The sequence below is a fragment of the Pleurodeles waltl genome, chromosome 2_1 (genome assembly GCF_031143425.1).
Source record: "Pleurodeles waltl isolate 20211129_DDA chromosome 2_1, aPleWal1.hap1.20221129, whole genome shotgun sequence".
Lineage (NCBI taxonomy): Eukaryota > Metazoa > Chordata > Amphibia > Caudata > Salamandridae > Pleurodeles > Pleurodeles waltl.
Genome location: NC_090438.1, coordinates 461,369,426 through 461,394,543, shown reverse-complemented (window position 1 = coordinate 461,394,543; position 25,118 = coordinate 461,369,426). Strand labels below are relative to the sequence as shown.

Sequence of the window (25,118 nt, the reverse complement as noted above, 5' to 3'; positions counted from 1 at the left end):
ATAACTGCTTACTAGTCTATGCACAGCATGTGTATCTGCAGCTACACATGCTATCGAACGGAAAATGTCACTTACCCAGTGTACATCTGTTCGTGGCATTAGTCGCTGCACATTCACATGCGCCCACCCGCCTCCCCGGGAGCCTGTAGCTGTTTAGAAGTATATCTTGAACATTTGTACGTTTGTAAATATATTACTGTAAAATTCATTATATACATACGTATTCACTCCATTGCATGGGCACTATTACTAGCATACACAACTCCTACCTCACCCTCTGCGGGGAAAACAATCTAAGATGGAGTCGACGCCCATGCGCAATGGAGTCGAAATGGGAGGAGTCCCTCGGTCTCGTGACTCAAAGACTTCTTCGAAGAAAAACAACTTGTAACACTCCGAGCCCAACACCAGATGGCGGGATGTGCACAGCATGTGTATCTGCAGCTACACATGCCATCGAACATATATATAGTGTACTGTTCGTGGCATCGCACTCTGCAGATTCACATGCTGTGCATTATCCTGCCATCTAGTGTTGGGCTCGGAGTGTTACAAGTTGTTTTCCTTCGAAGAAGTCTTTTCGAGTCACGAGACCAAGGGTCTCCTCCCTTTCGGCTCCATTGCGCATCGGCATCGACTCCATCTTAGATTGTTTTCCCCGCAGAGGGTGAGGTAGGAGTTGTGTATATAGTAAAGGTGCCCTTGCAATGGAGTAAGTATGTATGCACATAATGTGTACAAAACTAGTAAGTATTTACAAAATTTACAGGTTTTATTCAACTTATAACGGCTACAGGCTCCCGGGGAGGCGGGAGGGCGCATGTGAATCTGCAGCGTCCCATGCCACGAACAGATGTACACTGGGTAAGTGACATTTTCCGTTCGATGGCATGTGTAGCTGCAGATACACATGCTGTGCATAGACTAGTAAGCAGTAATCTCCCCAAAAGCGGTGGCTTAGCCTGTAGGAGTTGAAGTTGTCTGAAACAATGTTCGTAATACAGCCTGTCCTACTGTGGCTTGTTGTGTTGTTAACACATCTACACAGTAATGTTTTGTGAATGTATGAGGCGTAGACCATGTGGCTGCCTTACAGATTTCTGTGATAGGTATATTTCCAAGAAAAGCCATTGTAGCGCCTTTCTTCCTAGTGGAGTGCGCCTTTGGCGTAATGGGTAGATCTCTTTTTGCTTTGATATACCAGGTTTGAATACATTTCACTATCCATCTGGCAATGCCTTGTTTGGATATTGGATTTCCTGCATGAGGTTTTTGGAAGGCTACAAACAGTTGTTTTGTGAAACTGTTTTGTTCTATCAATGTAATACATTAGTGCTCTTTTAATGTCTAACGTATGTAAGGCTCTTTCAGCTACTGAGTCTAGTTGTGGAAAAAAGACTGGGAGTTCCACTGTTTGGTTTAGGTGGAATGGTGATATAACTTTTGGTAAGAATTTGGGATTTGTACGGAGAACCACTTTATGTTTGTGTATTTGTATAAAGGGTTCTTGTATAGTAAATGCTTGTATTTCGCTTACTGTTCTAAGAGATGTGATAGCTAGTAGGAAGGCTACTTTCCAAGTTAAGTATTGCATCTCACAAGAGTGCATGGGTTCAAATGGTAGCCCCATATGTCGTGTTAATACAATATTGAGGTTCCACGAGGGGACTGGTGGTGTTAGAGTGTATGATTCTTTTTAAACCCTCCATAAATGCTTTGATGACTGGGATTCTAAAAAGTGATGTTGAATGTGTAATCTGCAGATAGGCAGCTATTGCTGTGAGATGTATTTTAATAGAAGAAAATGCTAGTTTAGCTTTTTGTAAGTGTAATAAGTAGGTTACAATGTTTTTTGCAGAAGCATGTAGTGGTTGAATTGGATTATTATGGCAGTAATAAACAAATCTTTTCCATTTGTTTGTGTAACAATGTCTTGTAGTAGGTTTTCTAGCTTGTTTAATGACCTCCATACATTCTAGTGTAAGGTCTAAATGTCCAAATTCTAAGACTTCAGGAGCCAGATTGCTAGATTGTGCGATGCTGGGCTCGGGTGTCTGATCTGTTGTTTGTGTTGAGTTAACAGATCTGGTCTGTTTGGTAGTTTGATATGAGGTACTACTGACAGGTCTAGTAGTGTTGTGTACCACGGTTGGCGAGCCCAGGTTGGTGCTATTAGTATTAGTTTGAGTCTGTTTTGACTCAGTTTGTTTACCAGATAAGGAAGGAGTCGGAGAGGGGAAAAAGAGTAAGCAAATATCCCTGACCAACTCATCCATAACGCATTGCCCTTGGACTGAGGATGTGGATACCTGGACGCGAAGTCTTGGCATTTTTCATTTTCTTTTGTTGCGAATAGGTCTATTTCTGGTGTTCCCGAGCGTAGAAAGTAAGTTTCTAGTATCTGGGGATGAATTTCCCATTCGTGTGTTTGTTGGTGAGCTCGACTGAGATTATCGGCCAACTGGTTTTGAATCCCTGGGATGTATTGTGCTATTAGGCGAATGTGAATCGCCCAGTGCCCAATCTTTTGTGCTAAGAGACACAGTTGTGATGAGTGTGTCCCTCCTTGTTTGTTTAGGTAATACATTGTTGTCATGTTGTCTGTTTTGACAAGAATGTGTTTGTGGGCTATTAGTGGTTGAAATGTTTTCAATGCTAGAAACACTGCTAACAGTTCTAAATGATTTATATGCAGGTGTTTTTGCTGAACATCCCATTGTCCCTGTATACTGTGCTGGTTGAGGTGTGCTCCCCACCCCATCATGGAAGCATCTGTTGTGATCACGTATTGAGGCACTGGGTCTTGGAATGGCCGCCCTTGGTTTAAATTTATAGGATTTCACCATTGAAGCGAGAAGTGTCTCTGGCGGTCTATCAACACTAGATATTGAAGTTGACCCTGTGCTTGTGTCCATTGTGTTGCTAGGCACTGTTGTAAAGGCCACATGTGTAGCCTTGCGTTTGGGACAATGGCTATGCATGAAGACATCATGCCTAGAAGTTTCATTACAAACCTCACTTGGTAGTGGTGATTTGGGTACGTGTTTAATATTACGTTTTGGAATGCTTGTACTCTTTGTGGACTGGCAATCGCTTTTTGTGTGTCGAGTGTTGCTCCCAAGTATTGTTGTATTTGACACGGTTGTAGATGTGATTTTTGGTAGTTTAGAGAGAACCCTAGTTTGTGTAGGGTTTCTATGATGTATTGTGTGTGTAGAAGACACTGTTATTGAGTGCTGGTTTTTATTAACCAATCGTCCAAGTAAGGGAATACGTGCATGTGCGGTCTCCTGATGTGAGCGGCTACTACTGCAAGGCATTTTGTGAATACCCTTGGGGCTGTTATCCCGAATGGTAACACTTTGACTTGGCAATGTACAGCTTGGATTACAAATCTTAAGTATTTCCTGTGGGAAGGATGAATGGGTATGTGGAAATATGCATCCTTGAGATCTAATGTTGACATGTAGTCCTGTTTTTTGAACAAGGGAATCACGTCTTGAAGTGTTACCATGTGAAAGTGATCTGATTTGATGTAAAGATTCAGTGTTCTGAGGTCTAATATGGGTCTCAGTGTTTTGTCTTTCTTTGGAATAAGGAAATACAGCGAGTAGACACCTGTTCCTTTTGATGATTGGGTACTAGTTCTATTGCTTGTTTTTGTAACAATGCTTGGACTTCTAGTTGTAACAGGTCTAAGTGTTGTTTGGACATATTATGTGCTCTTGGAGGCACATCTGGTGACAATTGTAGGAATTCTATGCAATAACCATGTTGGATAATGGCTAGGACCCAGGCGTCCATAGTTATGTTTTCCCAGTTGTGGGAATATGCGGTAAGTCTCCCCCCCACCGGTGTTGAGTGGTGGGGGTTTGTGACATTGAAGTCACGGTTTGGTTTGCAGGGTTTTTGGGCTCTGGAATTTCCCTCTTGTCTTTGGGAATTGTCCACCCCTATATGTTCCTCGAAAACCTCCTCTCTGATACTGGCCCTGATATGTGGGTCTGACCTGTGAGGTGGAAGGCTCTGTGGTTTGGGAACGAACCCCCCCCCCCTAAAGTGCAGCTTTCTAAAAGTGCCTCTGCTCTGTGGGGAGAAGAGCACGCTCATGGCTTTGGCCGTGTCTGTGTCCTTTTTGAGTTTTTCTTTTGCCGTATCCAGCTCCGGCCCAAACAATTGTTCTTGGTTGAACGGCATATTCAGCACAGCCTGCTGGATTTCTGGCTTAAAACCAGAACTCCGTAACCATGCGTGCCTACGAATGGTTACTGCAGTGTTCACTGTCTTTGCCGCCGTGTCTGCTGAGTCCATAGCCGACCTTATTTGGTTGTTAGAAATAGTTTGTCCTTCCTCAACAACCTGTTGGGCACGTTTTTGGTACTCCTTGGGAAGGTGCTGAATGAGATGTTGCATTTCATCCCAATGTGCCCTGTTGTATCGAGCCAGTAGAGCCTGAGAATTGGAAATCCGCCATTGATTGGCTGCCTGTGCTGCCACCCTCTTGCCTGCTGCATCGAATTTCTGACTTTCCTTGTCGGGCTGTGGTGCGTCTCCTGAGGATTGTGAGTTTGCCCTCTTTCGGGCTGCTCCCACTACCACCGAATCAGGAGTTAATTATTGTGTGATAAACACAGGGCCCGTTGGGGGAGGTTTATATTTCTTCTCCAACCTAGGCGTGATGGCTCTGCCTTTTACAGGGTCTTGGAACACTTGTTTGGCGTGTTTTAACATGCCTGGCAGCATTGGCAAACTTTGGTATGAGCTGTGAGTGGATGCCAAGGTGTTAAAACAAAAAGTCGTCCTCTATGGGCTCTGCATGCATTGCTGCATTATGGAATGTAGCTGCCCTTGAAACCACCTGCATATATGCAGTGCTGTCCTCAGGTGGTGACGGTCTTGCCGGGTAGCAATCGGGACTATTGTCTGAGACCGGTGCATCATACAAGTCCCATGCATCCAGGTCATCCCCGTGTGTGTCGGCGACTGCATCATTGGGGGTGTTGCTACCGGGGACAGGTGTGGCGAATGTAATGGAGATTGCTGTGGCGAGAACCTTGGTGGTGGTTTGTCTTTAGCCACTTTCGCTTTTGGCTGCATTTCCGTTTCCTGGAATGCTAGCTTTCGCTTGATTTTTATTGGAGGAAGTGTTTGGATTTTCCGCGTGTCCTTCTGTATATGCAGCCTCCTCTGGGTATGGTCTGGCTCTCCCATGCCCAGTTCTTGTTCAAATCTGTGCCCTTGCAACTGACTTGAAAGGCCTTGCTCTTCTGTATAGGAGCCTGGTTTCGGCTCTGAGGCTGCAGGTTTCGGCACCGAAGCTTTTTGTACAGTCTTTTTCGGCTCTGAGGAAACCTTCTTGACTTGAGGGGTGCCGAACTCTCGGTGCCAAGATGGTTCAGAGCCGGTATCTCGACCGGAGTCGGATGTCTTCGGCTGCTGGGAGGCCTTTTTCGGTGCTGATGTCTGGTCACTGTGTTTTCAGGTTAAGCCATAGCCTGTTTGCAGTGGCATCTTCTTGTCCTTCATTATTTTTGAGTGAGTCTTTGCAAGAGCTCCGGTGGCCCTTCGGGGTTTTTTCGATTCCCCCCGTCGGGGCCTGGTCGGCCCGGCCACGTGTCTCTTCAAGGCTGATGGAACTGACCCCATTCCGCTTCTGCCCAAAATGTCATAACAAGTATCCATATACAGATCAGCATCTGGTCTGTAACTTGTGTCTGTCTCCAGAGCACAAGGAGGATACCTGTGAAGCCTGTCGAGCGTTTCAGTCGAGGAAGACATTAAGAGACCGAAGAGCGAGAAGACTGCAGATGGCGTCAGCGCCGACAGGACAAGGGCGTTTCGAGGAGGAAGAAGAAACCTTCCCCATCCAGTAAATCGGACTCGGACGAGCTCGATCCAGAAGAAACGCCAAAAACCGTGAGTAAGACGTCGAAACATAAGACTCATGAGAAGACAACAAAAGCCCAGGGGACGCCACCGCCAACAGGCCATGGCTTAACCCAAAAAATAGGTGACCGATCATCGGCACCGAAAAAGGGCATGCATGTGACGAAGTCATCCGACTCCGGTCGAGATACCGCCACACAACAATCTCGGGCCCGATACAGCGGCTCCGAGCAGATTCGGCACCGAGACAGTGGCACCGAAATGGTTCGGCACCAAGACACCACGACGCCGAAAATAAAGAAGGTTTCCTCGGAGCCCAAAAAGGCGACCGAAAAGATTTTGATTCCGAAACATCCAGCCTCGGAACCGAAAACAGGTTCCTACACAGAGGAACAGGGATTGTCCTCCCAAATGCAAGGACATAAGTTCGGAGAGGAACTTGAATCTGTTGAGCCAGACTACACTCAAAGAAGGCTTCACATTCAAAAAGACACAGGGAAGATAAGCACTCTTCCCCCAATTAAAATGAAAAGAAGACTTGCTTTTCAAGAAAAGGACAAGCAGCCACAGGCAAAGGTGGCAAGACAAACAACTCCACCACCATCTCCACCACCATCAATGCACACATCACTGGTAGCCACTCCACCACTGATGCAATCCCCGACTCATACTGCAATGAGTCAAGATGATCCTGATGCATGGGACCTTTATGATGCTCCTGTATCAGATAACAGCCCAGACTGTTACCCTGCGAGGCCGTCGCCACCTGAAGACAGTACATCCTACACGCAGGTGGTCTCAAGGGCAGCTGCGTTTCATAACGTCACCTTGCATTCAGAACCAATTGAGGATGACTTTTTGTTTAATACACTCTCCTCCACTCATAGCTAATACCAAAGCTTACCTATGCTCCCAGGAATGATAAAACATTCCAAACAAATATTTCAGGATCCTGTAAAAGGCAGAGCCATAACTCCAAGGGTGGAGAAGAAGTACAAGCCACTACCAACAGACCCTGTTTATATTACGCAGCAATTAACACCAGATTCTGTGGTTGTTGGGGCAGCTCGCAAGAGAGCAAACTCATACCTCGGGAGATGCACCACCTCCAGACAAGGAGTCACAAATTCGATGCTGCGGGTAAAAGAGTTGCAGCACAAGCAGCAAACCAATGGCGTATTGCCAATTCACAAGCACTTTTGACAAGATACGATAGAGCTCATTGGGACGAAATGCAGCATTTCATAGAACACTTTCCCAAAGAGTTCCAGAAAAGGGCACAACAAGTGGTAGAAGAAGGACAAAGTATCTCCAATAATCAGATACGGTCATCAATGGACGCAGCAGATACGGCTGCAAGGACAATAAATACTGCAATAACGATAAGGAGACACGCATGGTTGCGTATGTCAAGATTCAAGCCGGAAATACAACAAGCCGTGATGAATATGCCCTTTAATGAACAGTAGTTGTTTGGGCCGGAAGTCGACACTGCTATTGAAAAACTCAAAAAAGATACTGATACCGCAAAAGCCATGGGCGCACTCTACTCCCCACAAAGCAGAGGCACATTTCGCAAAACACAATTTAGGGGAGGATTTCGAGGTCAACCTACAGACGCCACAACCTCACAAGCAAGGCCCACTTATCAAAGCCAATATCAGCGGGGAAGTTTTCGGGGGCAATATAGAGGGGGACAATTCCAAAAAAATAGAGGGAAGTTCCAAAGCCCCAAAACCCCTCAAAACAAGCAGTGACTTCCAAGTCACACATCCCCAACACATAACACCTGTGGGGGAGAGACTAAGCCAATTTTACAAACATTGGGAGGAGATAACAACAGACACTTGGGTACTTGCAATTATCCAGCATGGTTATTGCATAGAATTTCTCAAATTCCCTCCAAACGTCCCAACGAAAACACACAATATGTCAAAACAACATATAGATCTTCTAGGACTAGAAGTTCAGGCATTACTACTAAAAGAAGCAATAGAATTAGTACCAAAACACCAGAAAGGAACAGGAGTTTACTCTCTCTACTTTCTCATACCCAAAAAAGACAAGAGCCGGAGACCTATATTAGATCTCCGAACATTAAATACCTACATCAAATCAGATCACTTTCACATGGTGACATTACAAGACGTAATCCCACTACTCAAACAACAAGACTACATGACAACACTAGACCTAAAGGATGCATATTTCCATATACTGATACATCCTTCACACAAAGTATTTAAGGTTTGTATTCCAAGGGATACATTACCAATTCAAGGTGTTGCCATTCGGAATAACAACTGCGCCAAGAGTTTTTACAAAGTGCCTAGCAGTCGTAGCTGCACATATCAGAAGGCAGCAAATACATGTGTTCCCGTACCTAGACGATTGGTTAATCAAAATCAACACGCTAGAAAGGTGTTCACAACACACAAAGTATGTCATAGAAACCCTCCACAAACTAGGTTTCTCAATCAACTACACAAAGTCACACCTTCTGCCGTGTCAAACACAGCAATACTTAGGGGCAACAATCAACACAGCAAAAGGGATTGCCACTCCAAGTCCACAAAGGGTTCAGGCATTTCACAATGTAATACAGGCCATGTATCCAAATAAAAAAATACAAGTCAAAATGGTGAGGAAACTCCTAGGCATGATGTCCTCATGCATAGCCATTGTCCCAAACGCAAGGTTGCACATGCGGCCCTTACAACAGTGCCTAGCATCACAGTGGGCACAGGGTCAAATTCAAGATCTGGTGTTGGTAGACCGCCAAACATACACCTCGCTTCAATGGTGGAACAGTATAAATTTAAACCAAGGGCGGCCTTTCCAAGACCCAGTGCCACAATATGTAATAACGACAGATGCCTCCATGATAGGGTGGGGAGCACACCTCAATCAACACAGCATCCAAGGACAATGGGACACTCACCAAAAACAGTTTCACATAAATCACTTAGAACTATTGGCAGTATTTCTAGCGCTGAAAGCATTTCAACCCATAATAAGCCACAAACACATTCTTGTCAAAACAGAAAACATGACAACTATGTATTACCTAAACAAACCGGGAGGGACACACTCAACACAGTTGTGTCTCCTGGCACAGAAAATATGGCATTGGGCGATTCACAACCACATTCGCCTAATAGCACAATTTATTCCAGGAATTCAGAATCAGTTAGCAGACAATCTCTCTCGGGATCACCAACAGATCCACGAATGGGAGATTCACCCCCAAATACTGAATACTTACTTCCAGAGTTTGGGAACACCACAAATAGATCTATTTGCAACAAAGGAAAACGCAAAATGCCAAAACTTCGCATCCAGGTACCCACAAGATCAGTCTCGGGGCAATGCGTTATGGATAAGTTGGTCAGGGATATTTGCTTACGCTTTTCCCCCTCTCCTTCCATATCTAGTAAACAAGTTGAGTCAAAACAAACTCAAACTCATACTAATAGCGCCAACATGGGCAAGACAACCTTGGTACACAACACTACTAGACCTCTCAGTAGTGCCTCATGTCAAACTACCAAACATACCAGATCTGTTAACGCAACACAAACAACAGATCAGACACCCAAATCCAGCATCGCTGAATCTAGCAATCTGGCTCCTGAAGTCCTAGAGTTCGGACACTTCGACCTTACACATGAATGTATGGAGGTCATAAAACAAGCTAGGAAACCTACCACTAGACATTGCTATGCAAATAAGTGTTTATTACTGCCATAATAATCAAATTCAACCCTTACACGCATGTGCCAAAGACATCGTAGGATACTTACTACATCTGCAAAAGTCAAAGCTAGCTTTTTCTTCCATTAAGATACATCTTACAGCAATTTCAGCTTACCTGCAAATTACGCACTCAACTTCTCTATTTAGGATACCAGTCATAAAAGCATTTATGGAGGGTCTAAAGAGAATTATACCACCAAGAACACCACCAGTTCCTTCATGGAACCTCAACATTGTCTTAACACGACTCATGGGTCCACCTTTTGAGCCCATGCACTCTTGTGAAATGCAATACTTAACATGGAAAGTTGCATTTTTAATTGCCATCACATCTTTAAGAAGAGTAAGTGAGATTCAAGCATTCACCATACAAGAACCATTTATTCAAATACACAAGCATAAAGTAGTTCTACGGACAAATCCTAAATTTTTACCAAAAGTTATATCACCGTTCCACTTAAATCAAACAGTAGAATTACCTAACGGCACAACAAGCCACAGTAGGCCAAGCAGTACTACGAACATTGTTTCAAACAACTTCCACTCCTACAGGCTGAACCACCGCTTTTGGGGAGATAACTGCTTACTAGTCTATGCACAGCATGTGTATCTGCAGCTACACATGCCATCGAACGGAAAATGTCACTTACCCAGTGTACATCTGTTCGTGGCATTAGTCGCTGCAGATTCACATGCGCCCACCCGCCTCCCCGGGAGCCTGTAGCCGTTTAGAAGTTGATCCTGAACATCTGTATATTTGTAAATATATTACTTTAAACTACATTATGTACATTACTCCATTGCATGGGCACTATTACTAGCATACACAACTCCTACCTCACCCTCTGCGGGGGAAAACAATCTAAGATGGAGTCGACGCCCATGCGCAATGGAGCCGAAATGGGAGGAGTCCCTCGGTCTCGTGACTCGAAAAGACTTCTTCGAAGAAAAACAACTTGTAACACTCCGAGCCCAACACCAGATGGCGGGATGTGCACAGCATGTGAATCTGCAGCGACTAATGCCACGAACAGATGTACACTGGGTAAGTGACATTTATTTTCCATATATATACACATTTGTACATATACAATTCTTCACTCCTTACTTCACCCTCCTGCGGGAAAACAATTTAACAAAGGAGTCGATGCCCATGCGCACTATCACCGAGAGGAGGAGTCACTCGATCCCGTGACTTGAAAAAAGACTTCTTAGAAGAAAAACAACTTGTAATACTCCGAGCCCAACATTAGATGGCGATATATGCACAGCATGTGAATCTGCAGCACTACATGCCACGAACAGATGTACACTGGGTAAGTGGCATTTTCCATATATACACACACACTCTCCTCCACATCCCCACCCGATTTGGGGATTATGTGTGATAACCTGCCTTGTGGGGGCTAGCCTTTCCCATGGTTTAAAAAAATAAATAAATAAATAAACATTGATAGCATAAAAACGTAAAAAAGAAATCATATTACAAGATCCTGCTTCAAATTTGCAAACATATTTTTATTTGATCGTGTGCACAGAACCATACTTATGGGGACTTGCTCCATAGTTAACATATGCGAGTCAGTGTATTTGTAGGTACATGGCTACATTTGTATTTCAAAATGCTTCACAAAAGTACAAGGTAGCCTATTCCTAAAAGTATTTCTGTATAAGTCCAGCGTACAAACATAATAGATTTTACTAATAATACATTTCTCACAAGAAAAGAGTGCTACATCATGTTCACAGATAAGTAGTTGACACCAGTTTTTTTCACACTAATAAGTGCTCAAATTGTTATGTGATAAGTAAACTGTCAGTCGGAGAAATAATTGATATGCTAGGGTTCACACAATGTTGTCAATTTCAATGCCAGACTTGGATTAGTTAGTTTAGTTTTTTCTCGAGTTAGCCACTAGACTACATTTACTCTCTGGAATTGTTCTGTAATGTTAGTGTCTAAATTGAGATGATGTGTGATGATAGTAATGGGAAAATCGTTTTTGAGATATTGTGTTAAAAATAGTGAGAATTTAATAAATAGTTATCACTTGGTATTGAATAAATGTATGCTTATTACTTTGTGATTACCTTAATGTGCTGTCCAAAAATCAGAATCGTCTTTCCAAATAAGAGAAACTCCATCTGCCTCTGCTATCACCAGATGGATTTTAGTAGTATTGCTTTTCAAACGTGTCCTATTTTAAGCAGACTAAAAGGTGTATAATTCCAGCATTATCCTATTCCAGAATGCCCACACATGATAGGAAATAAGGGGCCTGAAGCATTTAGAAATGAAGTCACTGGCCCAGGACTAACCAGTGCCTGCAAATGAGGTTTTGTGACAATTAACCTTTGTCTCTTGAGCACATCTTCTCATTAGGAATGGTTTGTGATAGCAGTAATATTAATGATTACATTGGAATGGTGTGTGATAACACAGTGTGTGATTATAATGATGTCCAGGTCCCCACAGCGTTAGTGTTTGATGAAAGTCATGTGCAAAGTCCCCACAGAGATAGCGTGTGATGAGTCATGGTCAAGTCCCCACGAAGATACTGTGTGACTATAGTGATGTTTAAGTCCCCACAGAGATAGTATGTGATTATAGTGATGTTCAACTCCCCACAGAAATGTGTGATTAAACTTGTCTTTAAGTTCCCATGATAGCCATATTGAAGTCCCTTTTAAGACGGTGTATTAGGGTAGTCATAGAAAGAGTGTCATTATAGTCCGGACCAGGTCCTCATAGAGATAATGTGTAACTATACTGATACCCAGGTTACCACAGAGATAGTGTGTGATTATAGTGATGCCTAAGTAACCACAGAGATGGTGTGTGATTTATAGTGGTGCCCAGGTCACCACAGAGATACAGTGTGAATAAAGTGATGCACAGGTGGTAACCACAGAGATGTGTGTAATCATTCTGATGCCCAGGTCACCAAGGATATAGTGTATGATTATAGTGATACCTAAGTATCCACAGAGGTGGTGTGTGAATATAGTAATGCCCAGGTCACCAAAGAGATGGTGTCTGATTAAACTTTTGTTCAAGTCCATGTAGAGATAGTGTGTTAATGACAATCCAATATAAGGATCTCTTGAAATAGTGTGTTAGGTTAGACATTGTCAAATTTTCGCAGATAGTGTCTGATTAAAGTGATGCCCAGGTACACATAGGGATAGTACATTATTATTGAAATGACCAAATCACCACAGAGATGTGTGTTTTTAAAGTTTTGCTCAAGTCCCTGTAGCGATAATGTGTAAATTATAGTCATAGTTAAGACCCTGTTAAAATAGTGTATTACGTGAGTCATTCTCACATCCCTGTACAAATTGTGTGTGATTATAGTCATGTCCAGGTCCCCACAGAGAATTTGTGTGATTATAGTAAAGTCCAGGTCCCCACAGAGATAGTGTGCGATTATAGTAATGTTCAAGTTCCCCATAGAGCTAGTGTGTGATTATGGTGATGTCCAAGTCCCCGATGAGATGATGTGTGATTAAACTTGTCTTCAAGTCCCCAGCTAGAGTGTGTGTTAATCATAGCCATATTTACGTCCCTTTTAAGTCAGTGTGTTAGGTTAGGCATAGAAAGAGTGTGATTAAACTGATGCCCAGGTCATGACAGAGATACTGGCTGAATAAAGTGATGCCCGGGTTACCACAGAGATAGTGTGTGATTATAGTGATGAAACGTGTAGACATCAGTTTGAAAAGCAGGTTCGTAGCATAACCCTATCCATTCTATTTACCCCATTTTTAATGATACCGCCACAGGAATAAGTATTAAAACATAGGTTTTTCCTGGAGGCAGGTATTTGTAACCTTTTCATGATCCCCCTTCCCCCCACTCCTATTCCCGCATCATCATACTCAAACTAATGCTCCTATGTAGTCCGATGGTCGCAGCACACCCCATTCCGTAGCTTGATGGGAAGCACCAGATGATGAAGCATGCCACCAAGGTGTTACCCTAGTGGGTGAGGGTTTTCTTGGAAACTAATCATTTTCCTGTTCCTTGAGAGTTAGCTTTGCATCTATCTGGGCTTGTCTCCTGGTAGGTCTATGTATATGGCTTTGTGGGAGGGTGAGCCTTGGCCCATACCTTTCATCTCAACTCCCTTGGAGATTTGTGATTATAGTGATGCCCAGGTTCCCAGAGAGATAGTGTGTGATTAAACTTCTGTTCAGGTCCATGTAGAGGTAGTGTCTTAATAAAAATCATATTTAAACCATTGTTAATGTAATGTGTTAAGTTAGTAATTCTCAAATCCCTTCAGAGATAGTGTGTGACTATAGTGATGCCTAGGTGCCCATAGAGATAGTGTGTGATTATAGTGATGCCCAGGTCACCACATAGATGGTATTTAAACTTGCGTTGAAGTCTCTGTAAGGATAGTGTGTTAATGATAGTCATATTTATGTGCATTTTGAGATAGTATGTTAAATTCATCATAGTCAAGTCCCTGCAGACAATCTATGATTATAGTAGTGCCCTGGGATCCCATAGAGATGCTTTTTGATTAAGCTTCTGCTCAAGCCCTTATGGAGATAGTGTGTTTATAATACTGATATTTAAGTCTGTCTTGAAAAGCCATCTTACATTAGTCATTCTCAAGTACCCATAGAAACAGTGTGTAATTAAAATTGTGCTCAAGTCCCTATAGACATAGTGCATTAATGACAGTCTTAAGTCTCTGTTGAGATAGCGTGTTAATGTAGTCATTTTTAGTCCTTCTTGCAAAACTGTATTAGGTTAGTCAGTCTCAAGCCCCCAAAGAGATAGTGTGTGATTAGAACAATGTCCAGGTCCCCATAGAGATAGTGTGTGATATATAGATGGTTCTGGCAGTGGTTACTAGTGAGTGCTAATTGACTGCCTTGTCTGCGACCATGTCTTCCTGTTCAACCTTCCTGCTTTAGATCGCCTCTAGTGGTTTGTTATATAAAAGGTTTTCTTTACCCTTTTCTTCCCAAACCATTTATTATTATTCTATGCTTAACATGTTCATAGGTCATTGCATAGCTCCTAGATACGTTGTTGTATTAGATACTTATGAATCCCTGCTCTCATGATTTCTCTAACCCATTCCACAGACTCTTCCCTCCTCCATCCCCCCTTTTACTCATCCCAAGCCTAAATCCTATTACCATAAACTCCCAATTAACACTTCTGGATTCTTCCCTCCTCCACCCCTCCATTACTCCAGTCAGTCCAAATAAAAAACTCACATATCCGCGGCTCAAATTAACTCATAATAATACTAAAATTGAACTCCTATTTCCCTATACTAATCCACCACTAATTGCTTTTGGGTTCCGGAGTAGCGTGCTACTCGCCGAAAAGCGTTTTGACGCCTCGTCAGGAGTAGTAAGCGCTATATAAATACTATTACAATACAATACAATATTGAGGCCCATGTCACCACAGAGATAGTATGTGATTAAACGTGTGCTTAAGTCCCTATAGATATGGTGTGTTAATGATACTCACAGTTACTTGCTTGTTGAGAAAGTGTGTTTTGTTAGCTATTTCAACTCCCCTCAGAGATGGTGTATGATGATGGTAATGCCCAGGTCCCCATAGAGGTAGTGTCTGGTTATAGTGATGCTCATGTCACCGCAGAGGTGGTGTGTGTTTAAACTTCTACTGAAGTTCTCTTAGAGATAGTGCATTAATGATTGCCATATGTATGTACCTTTTGAGAGAGTATATTAGATTAACCATAGTCAAGTTCTCCCAGACAGTGTGTGATTATATCAGTGCCCAGGTTCCTCTAGAGATGTTGTTTGATTAATCTTCTGTTCAAGTCCATGTGGAGAAAGTGCATTAATAATAGTGATATCTTTAAGTCCCTCTTGAAAAAACATATTTTGTTAGTCATTCTCAAGTCCCCACAGAGACATTGTGTAATTAAAATTGTGCTCAAATCCCTATAGACCTAGTTTGTTAATGACAGTCATGTTTAAGTCTCTGTTGAGATAGTATGTTAATGATAGTCATAGTTAAGTTCCTCTTAAAATACTGTGTTAGGTTAGCCATTTTCAAGTTCTCAATGAGAAAATGTGTGATTATAGTGATGTCCAGATTGCCATAGAGATCAGTTGTGATTATAGTGATGCCTAGGTCATTGCAGAGATGATGTGTGTATTGAACCTGTGTTTAACTCCCCATAGAGATAGTGTCAATGATGGTCATATTTAAATCCCTGTTGAGGTAGTGTTAGGTTAGGTCCCCACAGAGATAGTGTGTGATTAAGCTTGTGCTCAGGTACCAATACACACAGTGTGTTAACGCTAGCCATAGTGAAGTCCCTTACAAGTAACTGTTGAGATACTGTGTAACATTAGTCATTCTCAAGTCCCCAAAGAAGTAGTGTGTGATTGTACTGTGCCCAGATCTCCATAGAGCTTCTGTGTGATTATAGTAATGGCCATGTCACCACAGAGATAGTGGGTGTTTAACCTTTCACTCAAGTTATACTTAGTTATAGACGTAGTGTGTTAATGATACTCATGGTTAAGTCCCTGTTGGGACAGTGTGTTGTCTTTGTAATTTTCAAGTCCCTGCAGAGGTGGTGTGTGATTATTGTAATGTCTACCCATAGAGATAGTGTGAATGTAGTGATGCTCAGGGCACCACAGAGATGGTGTGTTTAAACTTGTGTTGAAGTCCCTGTAAAGAATGTGTCATTTTTTATGTCCCAATTGAGAAGGTGTGTTAATGATAATCATACTCAAGTCCTCACAGACATAATGTGCGATTGAAGTGATGCCCAGGTTCCTATAAAGATAGTGTTTGATGATAGTGATGTCCAGATCACCACAGTGATAGCACGTGATTAAATATGTTCAAGTCCATATAGAGATAGAGTTAATGATACTGATAGTTAAGTGCATGATGAGATACTGTGTTAAGTTAGTAATTTTCAAGACCCTGCAGCGATTGTGTGTGATTATTGTACTGTCCAGGTTCCCATATAGATAGTGTGTGGTTATGATGCTCAGGTCACCACAGAGATAGTGTGATTGTAGGGATGTCCAGGTTGCTGCAGATATAGTGTGTGATTAAACTTTTGTTGAAGCACCCAACGAGCTAGTGCATTAGCAATAGTCATATTTAATATCCTGTTGAGATAATATATTAGGTTAGTCATTCACAAGTCCTTGCAAACATCTGAGTGGTTATAGTGATGCCCATGTCATTATAAAGATAGTGTATGATTATAGTGATGCCCACATCTCCACAGAGACAGTGTGTGCTTAAACTCGTGTTCAAGTCTTTGTAGATTTACTCTGTTAATGATAGTCATAGTTTTTTCACAGTTTTATATGGTGCAATCTCATGGCATGAGGAGATTAAGGGCCTGATTTAGATATTGACGGACAGGTTACTCAGTCACAATGGTGACAGATATCCCTTCAGCCGAAATCTAAATCCCATTGTATTCTATGGGATTTAGATTTCAGCGGATGGGATATCCGTCACTGTTGTGACGGAGTAACCCATCTGCTAATATCCAAATCAGGCCCTATGTGATTAACCAAGAATCACAGGATGATGAGCCAACACCGAGAATCGATCCTGATTCCACATTTGTCAGCTCTGGCCGTTATGCCACAACCTCTCCCCTTAGTTAAGTCCTTGTTGAAATAGCATGTTAGATTAATCATACTCAAGTTTCCGCAGAGATAGTGTGGGATTATAGTGATGCCCAGGTTACCATAGAGATATTGTGTGATTATGGCGATGCCCACGTTACCACAGAGATAGTGTGTCATTAAACTTGTGTTCAAGTCCCTGCAGAGATAGTGTTATTGATAGTCATGTTCCTGCTGAGAAAGTGTTTGTTGGTCATTCAAAAGTTGATGCAGATATAGTGTGTGATTGTATTGATGCCCAGGTCATCACAGATGTAGTGTTTGATTTAACTCTTGCTGAAGTCCCCCTAGGAATAGTGAATTAACTATAGTCCTATTTAAGTCCCTGTTGAGGAAGTGTGTCAGGTTATTTATTCTCAATTCCCTGCATAGCTGGTGTGTGAATATAGTGATGCCCAGGTACCCATGAGTGATTACGGGGTGCCCCGATCACTACAGAGATATCGTGTCATTTTGAAGTCCCGTAGAGAAGATTTATGATAATCACATTCATGTTCCTGCAGTGATAGTGTGTGATTATATAGTTCAAGTCCCTGTAGAAAAATTGTTATGATAGTCATGTTAATTTCCTCCTAGAGATAGTGTGCTATTATAGTCCTCTTCAAGTCTCCACAGAGATTGGGACACAGGTCTCTAACACTTCTTTCTCATCACTCCATCAGTCAGGTCTGAGAAATGTAGTAAATTCTTGCAGGCAATGGGATATCTTAAATGGTTTGTTGTACAAAAAAAACAAAACGTAACTACAATTGTGAATGGCTATCCCTGAACTCTAGCTTTGTGTAATCAACGCTGTTAACAAACTCACAGGTGATAGCGCGCTTTAGAAAAACAAATAATATAACATAACTGGTAGTTACTGAAAATTAAACATACATACATGTGCTACTTTTGAGATACATGTTTACATCTCTTATTAATACTACCTCGAGTGCAGTTACTGCACACTCTCTTGGAAAGTGATTTGTAGTGTGGGTTGGTTGACACTTGTGGAGTTTTACAGAGCTACATGAGATTCTGCAGAGTTCCGTGACTGGTTGGAAATTGGCACCTTGCATAGCTTGTGCTGATTTTTAGCTTCGAGGGCTCGTTCTGCGCTGAAAAATCAGCGAGAGCAGCACCACGTGGTACACCAGAGGGTGCTGCTGCCCGAATTGATTTTGCTGCCACTCAAGTAGATTTTCTATGCGAGCGTCAGCTTTCTCACCGCAAATGATCATGACTGTCTGCGACCATTTGCAGTGAGAAAATCCTGATGAGTGCCTTCCTAGTGGCCGAAGACAATGCTGGGGGCGCCACTTCACGCTTGTGCTCGCTAACTTGCCCTTGGCAAGCCACGCATGAGAAAAAAAAACTCCACCACGTTTGGCACGTCCTGTTAAGGTTTAATTTCTGTCAAGTGAGCAGAGCATCCTAGCCAGAACGGCCCTGTCTTTTTCTTTCTTTTTTTCTTCTTTTTTTTGTGGGCGGTAGTGTGGCCTCCTTCTCCAGGCCGCTTTTGGCCCCTGGGATCCCATTCTCTGGGGCCCAGCTTTTTAATATTCATTTATTTTCTAGGAGAGGGGACCACACGGTCCGTCCCCCAACTTATTTCGGCCCCTGGGACCCATCCCCCAGGGCCCGGGCCTCACCATTTACTTTTTGCATATGTGGGAGGGAGACCGTGCGGCCCTCTTCCCCCAGCCATGTTCAGCCCCTGGGACCCTATCCCGGGTGACCCACCCATCAATCCTGGTAGTGCAGCAGGGCACCCAGTGTGTGTTGGGAACCACAGGGGAGCCTGAAGGCTCGTCCTGGCATTGCTGTCATAGAGAGGGAGCTGTTAAACATGCAGCTCCCTCTCCATGAGAGCAATTGTTTCCTCGGTTTCCCTGCCTGTTTAAACAGCTCTCACTTGCTGCGAGTGGAGTGTTTGCTCTGACTTGGTGGCAACTGCTGCCAAGTCAGAGCAAACCGCTATGTCCTGGGGGTGGGCTCCCCAGGACATAGCTGGAGCCGCCCCTGGATTTTTGCACTCTTTCTGGATAAGGACCTTCCTTCCTGCCAAATCAGAACAAACTGCTATGTCCTGGGTGGGCTTCGTCCCCACCCCCTGCCCCCACCGGACGGATCACCCCGTAGCATTCCAGGCAGCAGCTAACGGGACTTTTTTTTTTTTCTTTTTTTACGTTTTGTGTAAAGTCAAGCGGCTCCAAAGATATAGGAAAGGGGAAAAAATGTTTTTTATATAGAAACTTGGTCCTAACTATAACTACCTACTGGTGACTGCCAGTAGGATGGATGGATATATATATCGATAGATATAGATTGATACTCCTTGAAGTGCATTTTTTCCCACTACATATAAGTTTTTAGTTTTCAGCTCTGTAGATCATTAAGAGTGTGCTATCATGTATATTGGTCCCAAGATGGCTACATGGTTGAAGTGCTAACAGCCAATCGGATCTCACCATGAGATCTGTGCTTAGGCTTCACCTAGATATCTATATTTATTTTTTCTTTAATTACGCCAAAACTACTGAATGGATGGACACCAAATGACAAAAAGGGCTCTTTCTGGACCAAGAGAAACCTTTCTGCCAAATTTGGTGTAATTCAGTCCAGTGGTTCGGGCTGTGGTCATGTTCACAATCCCTATGGGAAATTGCATGGGGAATCATCCCGAAACTTTCAACATAACAGCTGAACTGACTGTCCTACTAGTTTCGAAAATTTTGCAAAGATGCGTCAAATGGTGCCCACGTTATTGGCAAAACAAGCAACGCTTTCCTATAGAAACTAGGTCCGAAGTATAACTACCTACTGTTGACTGCCATATTCAAAACTATACCCTTTCTGGCTTGGAGTGCCACATAAATTAAGCAAAAAAGAAACATACATGTGGATAGTTCTCAAGTTTAGGTGGAGAGCAGCTCTTGTATAGAGCACCGTATCACACCAGCGACACTCTAAATCTGCCCACCTAAATGCCTGTTTTTCTAGCAGTGCTTTCAGGCATAGGATTAGCACAGCGCCGTCCACGCTGATCTAGAAAGGGGCAAAGTATTTTGCTATTTGCACAGCAAAGTCTTTAAACATAGGATTAGCACAGTGCCTCCCATGCTGAGCTGTAAAAGGACAAAAGCCTTTTACCACTCTAGGCACAGTATTACAGCTTTGGATTGGTAGAATTCCATCCACGGCAACCTGGAATGAATAAAAGCAATCCCTGACACATGTTTCACTATCTTTACTGCTCTTCAGAGTGGAGTGGTAAAGACTTGTCATTTTACGCCTAAAATTGAGAAAACAAAGGTTAAAACTTAGTTACAGCTAGGAAATCTTTTTTCCCCTATACAAACCAAAGTTTAAACTACACAAACCTTAAACATTTTGAAACTATAGTTATAACTTTCATTTACAATTTTTTCACCACCTTCAAAAAGTAGCGGCTCTCCTTACACACTTTTTTCAGCCTCTGAGCCAGAGAGCATGAAAAGAAAACTTATATAGATTAAGATGTATTCCATTTGTTATGTAATTTCTTTAGGTTTCCATTTGCATTTGACCATAAATGGGTCTTTCAGTTGTTCAGGTAGTAAATCTGAAACTTAAAATATGCAGTCTAGTTTATTTTTTAGGCTTCCTTGCTACTTTAAGTAGTATTGTGCTACAATATATCACTAAGTTGCTGTCCCTTATAAATTCATAACCACTTCATAACATCACTTGCAGTAGCAAAACAAGCAAGAATCATGTACTAGCGCATGCACTCGCAGGCTCAACCCTAAAGAATCATCTACATAGTCTAAAGTACATTGCTGTGAAATTTTATTATAATCCGTTCAGCTGTTTTGCCGCTCCCTTAAATACAAAAGTCTGTGTAAAATGTATTAGATTTCAAGCATGTTTTGGGACCTCCCCTTTTTTCTTTTTACCCTCTTGACCCAACGCCACAAAACTTTCAATCCTCCGAAAACATAACCGCTGCAACACTTCTACAAAGTTTAGTGGAGATTTGTCAAAAGGGTGCAGTTATTAAGAGACAAAAATCCAAGCAATCACTATCTCTGTTAACCCTAACTATAACTGCAGAGTGAATAGAAAAGAAAATACGGTGCTCACTTGAGCTGCTGTCTGGAAAGTTTTGGGGTGATCTGTCAAGCGGGGGTGAGAAAAAGGGCTGGTGCGGGGTCCCAAAATGCTTTTCCCCCATTAATTTTGCCATAGGGGTTTTGAACAATCACGACGCCTGAACCACTGAACGGAATTTAATTTGGCAGAATGGTAAGTCCTGGTCCGGAAAGCGACCTTTTTGTGATCTGGTGTGAATCCATTCAGTGGTTTTCTTGTAATTTTGTGGAAAACACATTTATGTATATATAGGGGCACAGATCCATCGTGACTCATGCGCGGAGTGTTGCGACTTCACATGTGAGAAGGAATAGTGTGATTGGCTGTCCGCAACCTGTTCAGAAAGCTGCAGCCTCCTTTTTCTGAACAAGACAACAGTCCCAGGGGATGGAAATTGAGGGACAAAACAATAGAAGGGGTCAGGGTAGAGGTACTCTGACCCCATGGGTATTATTTATGGGTGCCTGAAGGACCCTTTATTAGTTTAAAAAGGTTAAACATTTGTTGTCACAATGTCAGCGCGGCACCCTGTGTAACGTTGTGACAGTCTCAAACCCTGCTGATTTAAAAAAAAAATATATATATATATATATTCAGACGCACACTCATACTCTAATACATACACTGTCAGACACTCACAAACTCTTTCATAGACCCACTTATATTCTCTTAGGCCCTCACAAACCCACTGGGTCAAAGACCGTGCTCAGTATAGGGTTGGGCGGTTACAAGGGTTGGCAGCAGGGACTAGCCGCAGACCAAGCCCTGCGACCAACGGCCAACCCCCGCTGCGCTCGGCCGAGGTCATGCACAGTGTGGCTTTAGGTGGTTATAAGGGTTGGCCACAGGCCAAGCCTTTCGGCCAATCCTCGCTGAAAGCCATGCGCAGTGGTGGTTGGAATAACGTATAGTAATGAAAATTAGTTTACTTAAAAAAAACAACAAAAAACAGAACTTCACTAAAAAAAAAAAAAAAACGAAGGTTACAGGGATGTTATAGTTAGGCTTTTGTTTTTGTATTTTGTCAGTTTACCACAGAGCACATTAACAAGTTACTTCCAGTCTATAGCATGTTTTTGACAACGGGTGCTAAAGCTATGCTCCCAACAGCAAACAGACCGTGATAAATCATAGTGAGTGCAATTACTCCAAATTGAACAGATGTGAGTCCATCTCTTCCTCCACCTGAATAATTTAAAAACAAAGGTTTCTGTATTTAAAAAAATGTAGTTCAGAGTCACTAGTCCACTATTTTCAAAGCAGTCCACGTAGGGGAGGAGTCTGCGTTATTAGACACCCCACCTTCAATGTTCTGTGGTCAAGGTGTGCACTAGGTTTCACTAAGGGCCGTCTCCATTATGATGTAAGATGTAACCCTGAGGACTCCTTTGTGAATCACTGTTTAATTCACTTCTTCCTCATAATGTTGTCATGGTTCGACCTCTAACCTTTGAGGTCCCTCAGGACATGGGCTGGTGTGGATTCCTTGGGCTTCTTGAATGAGTGCCTATTGATCACGATGCTTCAAGAAGATTGTAATAGAATTGTCTTCATGTATTGGAGTATGCAACTGGCTGACTTCTTTCGAAGATGGGATTACGTGATTCTACTTGTTTCTAAAATTGCCACACACAGTATTTGCCACTTCCTCAGAGAACACGATAAACTCTACGGTGCACTGGCTCCTTGCTGCAACCTTTGCAAGCCCTTGGTATGGCCAGTATTTTGTTGGCAACATTGGTCACTGCATGTTACCTCACATGGCAACTACACCCCTTAGCTAGAATGTTTTTCTTGTTTTTGCTCCATGGCAGTAAAACAATATTAGGATGAGAAAATAAATTAACTATTTTAGAATGAAGTGGAGTATTTATTTTATTCTTTATTTTGTGTTGTAAAACCTAACGTTCGACAGTATGTTGGCATAAACCTGATGGAATTTTGGAATTTGTGCAATTGAACAGCCTGGTTGTGTGATGTTTACTTAGACAGTTTGAAGCACTGGCATCCCTTTTTGCCTTTTAAAACTATTTACAGAAAAAAAGGTTGATTATGAAATATCTTATTTTCTCCCTTTTGTTTACAGCTGTCCTCACTCCAGGAACAATTGGAATCGCTAATAGAGAAGTGAGTAGAGACTGTAGATCAGGAACACTGTTCCCCGAAAGAACCGGCAACTGCAGTCAATCTTCGTCAAAAACCCCGGTCTCTAAAACAACCTTTGGTTCCCACCTTTCTCTGAATGTCCTGATTAGGTACTGCACATTTTCTGTGCTTAAGTATAACCTATCATAGCAAAGATAAGATTTAAAATCTGCATTATGAAAAGGGTATGCTAATCTGAATAGTGTTTTTAAAATAATTAATTGAAATGTTGGCAGCTCCATTGAAAACAATGGAGTGCTCCGGGCTTTTACTGGCCGGTAAAAGCCCAGAGCACCAACATTCCAATCTTCTTTGTTCACAGCAACGGCTGTGAACAAAGCCTTACAGAGTCTGAGGGAATTTTAATCCACTCCGGTTCCGTGAAGCCTTTGTTTTATTTACATTGAACATTCTGCCCTCTAATGGCAGAATGTTCTAATAGCCTTAGAACCTGCCGTAGCGGGCTCTACCGGATATTAAAGGCCCTCTCTCTTGTTAAAGGCCAATAGCCGGTAGATCCCGCTACAGCGGGTTCTAAGGCTATAGTAAAACATTTTGAGGGAGGTTAAATGTGCTGCCATAGCAGTGAATGAAACAAACTTGCAGCTGTGATAAGCTGTTCGTCTCTTTTTTTAAAGTAATCTTGTAATTGGCATGGGCGAAAGTACATCTGTGAATCAACAGGAAGTGTATTTTCAGGCATTCTCTGCTCTTCTGTCTGGCTCTTCTCTGCACTGTTTCTATTCCCAAGTATTTTGTTGTCGTGGAATTGAAGAGTTGGATCTAATTAGGTGTCCTGTGGAGACTGGAAGAGAGGTGGTGTTGGCATTGTAGTATAGGAGTGAAATTCTGTGAAGTAAGAGAATCGAGTTAAAAGCAACAGGGACTGGCTGTTCGGATATTTTGTTTTGATGAAATACGGAACTTAAAGCTTTCGCAGGGCTTTCCATACATTTTGATTTTTAAAACTTAGTGCCAACTTCTGTCAGATTATGCCCATTGTCTTGTTACAAGTTGTTTATCCCAGAAGTATGTCTTGGGTTGTGTTAAAAACTTGTTTTATATTAGCATTTGAAAATGGCCTAATTATTCCTGCTGTTAAAAATGTCTTTTTGGGAAAATACAGCAAAACACATGTAAACTTGTTATTAAAAACATGACTGATACTTCTGGAATTTCGTGTCTTTTTTCATGACTTAAGTGCAATTTACTCAGGAAATCTGAAATAACTTGCATTTCTGGTGCTGATACTTGGGCATTTGAACTGAATGACATTCTTGAGCATCATACACAGTATACATTTAGCAATTCGTACTTGAAAACACACTTTGCAGCAGGCACAATGTAACATAATATCTTCCAAGTATTCATAGTGCTTCTGTAGGAATATGGTAACACAGGTTATGTTTAAGCAGATTGTAATGTCAATTAGGTCATCCCTTGAAGGGAGGTTTATTCCTGGCTGCTTTTCCCACCTCCTATCTCCACCCTCGCTGCGTTTTTCTTGTGGACATATTGTGTGGTGTTCGCACCACCTTCCCCATATT

General features: G+C 42.3%; 1 protein-coding gene across 3 annotated transcripts in view; it reads left to right on the top strand.

The window, feature by feature from the left end:
• Positions 1-24,737, top strand: part of TAF7L (TATA-box binding protein associated factor 7 like) — a 238,510-nt gene extending 213,773 nt beyond the window's left edge. For all 3 annotated transcript variants that reach the window (XM_069213409.1, XM_069213399.1, XM_069213392.1), the window contains exon 13: positions 23,513-24,737. In XM_069213409.1, the coding sequence (XP_069069510.1) occupies positions 23,513-23,557 (45 nt within the window). In that variant the 3' untranslated portion in view covers positions 23,558-24,737. The remainder of the gene's footprint in view (positions 1-23,512) is intronic.
• Positions 24,738-25,118: the final 381 nt, after the last annotated feature.